This window comes from Chiloscyllium plagiosum, unplaced genomic scaffold, assembly GCF_037043375.1.
Source record: "Chiloscyllium plagiosum isolate Xiang-an unplaced genomic scaffold, Cpla_swu_hap1 HiC_scaffold_28, whole genome shotgun sequence".
Taxonomy (NCBI): Eukaryota; Metazoa; Chordata; class Chondrichthyes; order Orectolobiformes; family Hemiscylliidae; genus Chiloscyllium; species Chiloscyllium plagiosum.
Window position 1 is genome coordinate 28196976 of NW_028270166.1, and position 7893 is coordinate 28204868.

General features: G+C 43.8%; 1 protein-coding gene across 1 annotated transcript; it reads right to left on the reverse strand.

Moving 5' to 3' along the window:
* Window positions 1-2071: 2071 nt before the first annotated feature.
* LOC148142519 (uncharacterized) lies at window positions 2072-5018 on the reverse strand. The gene has a single exon (XM_087976072.1). The coding sequence runs from the start codon at window positions 4671-4673 to the stop codon at window positions 3711-3713; it is 963 nt and encodes a 320-aa protein (XP_087832198.1). The 5' UTR covers window positions 4674-5018; the 3' UTR covers window positions 2072-3710.
* Between the last annotated feature and the right edge of the window lie 2875 nt (window positions 5019-7893).

Here is a 7893-nt window from a genome sequence, read left to right on the forward strand (position 1 = left end):
ACCTTCCCTTGCAACCGCAGGAGGTGCAACACTTGCGCCCGCCCCTCCCCCCTCACTTCTCTCCAAGGCCCCAAAGGAAACTTCCATATCCGCCACAGATTCACCTGCACCTCCACCCACATCATCTACTGCATCCGCTGCAGCCGGTGTGGCCTCCTCTATATTGGGGAGACAGGCCGCCTACTTGCGGAGCGATTCAGAGAGCACCTCTGGGCCACCCGGACGAACCAACCCAACCACCCTGTAGCACAGCATTTCAACTCCCCCTCCCACTCCACCGAGGATATGCAGGTCATTGGACTCATCCACCGCCAAACCACAACAACCCGACGGTCGGAGGAGGAGCGTCTTATCTTCCGACTGGGAACCCTCCAACCACAGGGGATGAACTTGGACTTCACCAGTTTCTTCATCCCCCCTCCCCCCACCTTGTCTCAGCCGAATCCCTCCAGCCCGGCACCACCTTCCTGACCTGCAGTCTTCTTCTTGACCTCTCCGCCTCCATCCTACTCCGACCTATCACCCTCACCTTGACCTCTTTCCACCTATCACATTTCCAACGCCCCTCCTCCAAGTCCCTCCTCCCTACCTTTTATCTTCTCCTGCTGAACACTCTCTGCTCATTCCTGAAGAAGGGCCTGTGCCCGAAACGTCGAATCTCCTGTTCCCTGGATGCTGCCTGACCTGCTGTGCTGTTCCAGCAATAAAGTTTCAACTTTGATCTCCAGCATCTGCAGACCTCACTTTCTCCTCAGTAGTTAGGAAGACAAATGCAATGATGGCATTTATTTTGAGAGGACTTGAATATAAAAGCAAGGATGTACCTCTGAGGTTCTATAAGGCTCTGGTCAGACCATATTTGGAATATTGTGTGCAGTTTTGGACCTCATTTCTCAGGAAGGATGTACTGGCCCTGGAGGGTGTTCAGAGAATGTTCACAAGAATGGTCCCAGGAATGAAAAGCTTAACACATGAGGAATGTTTGAAGACTCTGGGTCTATACTTGATGGAGTTTAGGAGGATGAGGGGGTATCTAATTGAAACATACAGAATACTGAATGGCCTGGGGACAGCAGATGTTGGGAAGATGTTTCCATTAGTAGGAGAGACTAGGACCTGAGGACATAGCCTTAGAGTAAAGGGAAGACCTTTTAGAACGGAGATAAGGAGAAACTTCTTCAGCCAGAGAGTGGGGAATCTATGGAATTCATTGCCACAGAAGGCTGTGGAGGCCAGGTCGTTGAGTATATTTAAGACAGAGATAGATAGGTTCTTGAGTATCAAGGGGATGAAGGGCTACATGGAGAAAGTGAGAGAATGGGTTTGAGAAACTTATCAGCCATGATTGAATTGTGGAGCAGACTTGATGAGCGGAATGGCCTAATTTCTGCTTCTATGTCTTAAGGTCTTATGGGGTGTATGAGTGGAAGGATCTGGGTGTATTTGTGCCTAAGCCTTTTGAAAGTGGCAAGACAGGTTGAGATAGTGGTTAATAACACATGCAGTATTCTGGGCTTTACTTGTAGGAGCATGGAGTTCAAGAACAAGAAAGTTCTGTTGAAATTGTATAAATACTGGTTCAGGGTATTGTATCCATAGCTTATTGTATCCATAGCTGAGATTGCACTTTAGGCAGGATGTGAAGATATCAGAGTGCAGAAAAGTTTCACAAAAATGGTTCCAACTGCGAAGAGATATAGAGAACTCTTCCCACTCATGAAGCAAGCAACACGTGATGGCAGAGCTTTAAAGTAATTGGTAAAACAAACAATAGTGATATGACACGAAATATTTTCACACAGTAAGTGGCTATGGTCCGGAATGCATTGCCTAAGACTGTAGTGGAAAGAGTAGAGTCACTTGAAAGGTTCAGAAAGGAATTAGGCTATTATCTAAAAAGTAAAAACGTGCAGAGTTCCGGGGAGGAGGTTGGGGAATGGCGCTCAGCGAAATGCTCATTGGGAGAGTAAAAGCGACGGGCTGAAAAGCCTCCTGCGCTCTAACAAGTCCATGATTCTAGTTAATTCCAGGAAATCATTGTTTTATGTATAAAATGAAAACGTCCTAAACATACAAATTACATGATTGCTAACAAATATATTCGGAGCTGATTCTGTATCTATGTATCATACTCTTCCAATTAACACAATGAATAAGTTTCTGAAATCAACGGTGACGTGAAATAAATTGCTCTGCACAATTTTCCACCAAGAACAACTTCAAACTGTAACATTATATTACACATTTGAAGTGGCTATACAAATATTTTGGCACAGTTGCTAAGTCTGAATAACATAATGCAAACTGATTTCTGTTTGAACACACTGATCAAAACAATTTAACAAATAATAAAAAAAATGAAGTTTTGCGCAGCGATATCTATGCATTTTAGTAATGAAACCGGTAATATGCTATTACTTTAACGCTTTAATCAAGATAAAATCAGTTAGTGGCGCTACATATCAAAACAAAACAAAGTTTCCATTTTAAAAAAGGCAGCAAATGTTAACCCTTTGTTGGCAAGAAGGTAATTTCCCATCAGTAGCATCTGAGTCGTGCCTTTCTTAATATCAATATGTTAACAAGTTAGCATGATGTAAATATTGGGATCGGATTTAATTTTATTCGTGTTCATGTTAATTAAAGCAATCCATTTCCAGAAATTAACCCTGTCAGATGGTTATTGAGGAGATTTAGTCATTGCCCCGTCTTCTACTAATTGTAGAGGGCGTGTGTAGTAAATAGTACCACGTTCACGGCCGGCTCCAATTTGCTTTAGTTCTTGGCCAGCAACAGAGCACGCAGCACAATGTAACGCTTGGTTTTAAAATCGCGGGCTATGTTTATTGTCAAATGTATAAAGTGATTGGCTTGATACTGCTGCTTCAGTTTTTGTTTTGCCTTTGTACTGTAATGATAGTGCAGGCTATTGTTTTTTAACAAAAACAGGAACAGCTGCAGAAACTCAGCGGCTCTGGCAGCATCTGTGGACAGAAAGCAGGGTTAACGTTTCGAGTGCAGTGACTCCTCATTCCAGTGGGGTTTCTGCTGGGTTTCTGCAGCCATTTCTGTTTTGTTTCAGGTTTCCAGCATTAATATTTACGCAAGTTATTTATTTTAGTTGTAAATCACATAACACTAGGTTATAGTCCAACACGTTTATTTGGAATCTGTTGGACTATAACCTGGTGTTGGGTGATTTTTAACTTTATCCAACCCAGTCAACTCTCGCCTCTTCCCAGCTGGCTCCCAGACCGCCGAGGGAAGATGCGCTGCATTTAACAAGCGTCCAACACTGGCACCTCTAAGTTATATTTTAGTTGTGCCAACTTTTAGGGTGACAACCATAATTTGAGCTACATAAGGCTAAATAAGTTAGTTCGGTGAAGAGGTGGATAATTGTTCCTGTGGGAGCTTCTGCATGTCCCTTTAAGACACACGGTGGATTAAACACAGCCTGAGGCGAGCAGATGTTTCTGTGGGTCAGTAACGACGGGCAGAGTGTTCAGTTCGCTTTGAACAGTTTCTTCCCCATTATCTTTACTGCCTTCATCGCAGTCAATGGTGTTCATTCCTGGCTTCTGAGTGTCGCCTGTGTTTGTAAACTATCGCTGAGTCCAGTTGCGCTCTTGGGGGGCGGGGGGGGGGGGTTGCTGTTGTTTGAAAGTTCCCCTGGAAACAGCAATTTCCTCTGTCAGCGCCGATGGACGCTAAGGTTCAACTCCATTCTGTCTCTGAAGGCTTCCCGTGGGGCCCTTTTGAGGGTCAATGTAAATTTCAACCAAGCCGCCTTTGCAGGAAGATGAGCTCAGACAGTCTTGTCTCGGGTGCAGACAGGCGTGTTCCCCGCCCTGATTCGTTTTAAACCTGAGTTTGTGAGGGAGAGTGGTCTGTGTTCCTGAAGGGTTCAAAGGGGCAGTGGAGCCCGAGTCTGAACCTCTCACCAGCTGCTGGCAACCTTGTGGTTTCGATAGGTGTGAGCAAGCAGAGTTTTTGACATTACATTTCACACAGCGCAATCTCTCCTCACAGTACATCGCTCCGCCTTCGGAGAAGGGCCGCTGCAGGACGCTTGTTAAATGCAGCGCATCTTCCCTCGGCGGTCTGGGAGCCAGCTGGGAAGAGGCGAGAGTTGACTCTGCAGCTTGTCTGTAATCCAGGCCAAATGGTGGCAATGCGTGTCTGTAAGGATCCAAAGTGGCTGCACATTTTAATGCTCTTAAATCAGGCAGCAGACTAGATAGGAGCCCTCTTCGCAATGCCTGGGAGTGCAGGGGGATGCCAGTGAGTCCCAGCTGGCACTTGAGTGTCAGAAGCTCTGTCTTCAGGCGTTTATTTTCCCCCATTAGAGCCAGAATCCTCATCTCCAGCTGCATGTCGTGTAAGCGCCGTCTCTCCCGCGATTTCTTGGCCGCGTTGTTGTTTCTCTCCCTCTTGCTCCAATAATTGACATCCTTTTTCTCTTCCGGCACGAAATCCCTTTTCCGCCGCGGAGCTGGAGACAGAGCTCTCCTCTGGAACCGAAAGCCCCACTCGCTTTGTACTGGGTCACCTCTGGGGACACCTGGAGGCCGCATGTCAATGTAGGGAGAGCTTACCTCTGCAGCACGGACATCTGCCTCAGGCTGAGAAAGAAGACGGCGATAATCCACACGGGCGTTTGAATAAGACATCTTCTCCTTGCATTGACCAAAATCGGCTTTTGACTTTTTTGAAGTTTGTTTTTCTTAAGTTTGTGATACACAAATAAAGAGGGGGGGATACCTTTTGTGAAATCCTTTAATCTCTGCTGGTGAAGCCTGTACGGAAACAAAACATCCAACATTATTGCAGGACCTGTGCCCGCGGAGCAAATGCGAAAAGAATTGCGTTAAGAGCCTCTTACACTGGAGATATGGTAGCTTAGTTTGCAAGACTGTCGAATTCAAAATAACGCACAGTCTTTCAGAAAATCGCCGCAGTTTTCAAAGTTTTGTAGCCGCATAATCAAACATTAAACATTTAGGTTTCTGCCTTGTTTGAGTCGAAGGTCACACTGGTTTATTAAACTTCACAGAAAATTAATCTGGAATAGCAAAAAACAATAACTAATTGATGGGTGGGATGTTACCATTTCGAATCTGAATGTTGATACTTTTTTTAACACCGAAATTAATCCATTCCCATTCTCTCCACAGATCCTGCCATACTTGCTGAGTTTTTCCAGCAGTTTATTTTATTTTAGTTTTTGAATTTAATCCATTGTCGGGCATTTTGTGGCATTTTGAAGCTACAAAAGTTAATGGCGAGCACTACAGCTCTTCCTATTCTATTATTCAAGTGAGCTTTAAATAGGGTGTGGAACGCAGAAGAACTACCATAATTCCATCAAACACTCAGGGCAGGTACAGTACAGATAAATAAAGATAGTTAGACTTGCATTTAGATAATATGTTTCATGACCGCAGGACATTCCAAAGGACTTTACATCCAATGAAGTACTTTTAAAACTTTGTGATGTAGGAAACGAGGCAGCCAATGTGGACACATCAAACTCCACAAGCAGCAAAGTGCTAATGACCCGTAAACCAATTTATGTGATGTCGATTGAGGGATAAATATTGGCCATGACACCGGGGTTAACTCCTTTCGTGTTCTTCAAAGTCGTGCAATGGGTCTTTTGTGTTCACCTGGGAGTCACCTGGAGGAGAGACCTCTGACAGAGTTGACCTGCGATGATGTTTGTGCTCCAACCAAGACCTGATGCATTTTTGCATTAGACACCAGGTAGATACAAAGCAGACTCCCTTACTATTGTCTATCATGTATTCCCAGGTTAGATGCAGTAAACATTTGCTACAGTGGAAGTTATATTTTGCACATTCCCATGATTAGATTTTAGATTAGATTCCCTACAAGTCCACACCGACCCTCGAATGTTCCTGCACGGGGGAAGTATTTGATCAAATAGTGTGAGAAGACAGACTGACCCTCAATTTAATGTCTTCGCTCAGAAATAGCACCTCTGACAGTGCAACACTCCTTCCATTTAAGACTGGAACGTTTTTGCTTGCTTTCCAAATAGAAGCATTAAATAGGTGTTTCCTACATCCTTAAGGAAGCATCAGAGTCTTTGTCTTGCATCTCTGAATATCCTGAGCTAGAGAAAGGTGCAAGTTCATGTTTCTTTTCAATGCATAGCCCACTGGTCTGTAAAGCTGGAAACCGCTGCTTTATTGAACAAATGAGATTTGTTTCACCGTCGTGAAATGAGGTAGTTGAGGTGAAATGGGAGAGATCATGTTAGTTAGTTGGCCTCAGTGCCCAAGGGATAGGGAGTAACGTCGGCGAGGAATTTCACTCTCTTCTATAATCGTCATGAGAATCGTGTTCGATTTGTGATGGGACTCACCTCATAGTCTGAGCTCATCACTTGAAGACAAAGCGAAGGAGGGCGGCACGGTGGCTCAGTGGTTAGCACTGCTGCCTCACAGCACTAAGGACCCGGGTTCAATTCCAGGCTCGGGTGACTGTCTGCGTGGAGTTTGCACATTCTCCCCATGTCTGTGCGGGCTTTCCTCCCACAGTCCACAGGTTAGGGTGAATTGGCCATGCTAAATTGCCCATAATGTCCATGGGTGTGTAGGTTAGGTGCATCATTCGGGTAAATGTAGAGTGATAGGATAGGGGGAATAGGTTTGGGTGGCATACCCTTCGGAGGGTCGGCTTGGACTTGCTGGGCCGAAGGGCCTGTTTCCACACTGTGGGGATTCTTTGAAAAGCTTCTTCACAATTTGAAATGAAGTAATGAATTGAAGTGGGTGTACTTCATGATTGTGTAAGTCAATTCATTCAGGCAATGTACTGACTGCATGATTCCTTTTGATGCTATTGTGTTTCTGGTCAACGTATTTCAGGATATTGGGTAAAGTTATTTATCTTGTTATTGTATTGCAGGATACTGGGTAAAATAATTCCTCTGGTCACTGTATTACCGGATATTGGATAAAGTAATTTCTCTGGTCATTGCATTTTGGGATATTGGGTAAAATAATTCATTTGGTCGCTGAATTACAGGATATTGGGTAAACCAATTCTTCTGGTTACAGAAAGAGGTAATTCCTCTTGTCACTGCATTACAGGATATTGGGTAAAGCAATTCCGCTGGTTAATACATAACGGTATATTGGTTATAATTGTGTGTTATTATAATAGGAAGTTGCTTAAATTCATTCATTTACTCGAAATCAACTATGTTTCATAGGGAATTCCCGAAATTAATTAATTCCAACAGTACATTCCAGGATTTTCTGGCATTAATCTGGTATAGCACAATTACAAGATATTCGGGAAAATATCTTTATCAGAAAATAGAAATGTGGCGAGAATGTGTTCTCAGACAGGTTTTGTTTTACGAGGATGCCGTTTGTTATATTTTAAAGCGAAATGTCTTTTTCGGATGAAATCATCTTAACAACCAGTCACAAGAATTGAGTTATCCATAAGCACCCTGAGCTCACATAGAATTCATACACTCGTTATGGTTTCTGCTCGCCGTAAAGAACATAAAATTGAAGGGCTAGAAACACAAGCGCAATTTTTAAAAAAAATGTACACCCTCTGAACATTCCTGAATAAATTTAGCCTTACCTGCAAGTCAATGAAATGGACAAGTGTTCTCTTGAAGCGTGGGTGTTGCCGGCTTCAAATAAACAACGAAAATCCGGAAATAGTCAGCTAGAAAAAAGAAGTTCCAAAAATTTCAAAGGCTTTGCGAAGCTTTTGAACTCTTTCCCTCAGTCCATTTTTGTTCAACGCGATCGTAAATCCTTCCTGATGAAGGGCTTTTGTCTGAAACGTCGATTTTGCTGCTTGTCGGATGCTGCCTGAATTGCTGTGCTCTTCCAGCACCAC

Bases quoted from the DNA above. Each gene is read 5' to 3' on its own strand.
- LOC148142519 (XM_087976072.1), bottom strand. From the start codon at position 4,673: ATGTCTTATTCAAACGCCCGTGTGGATTATCGCCGTCTTCTTTCTCAG.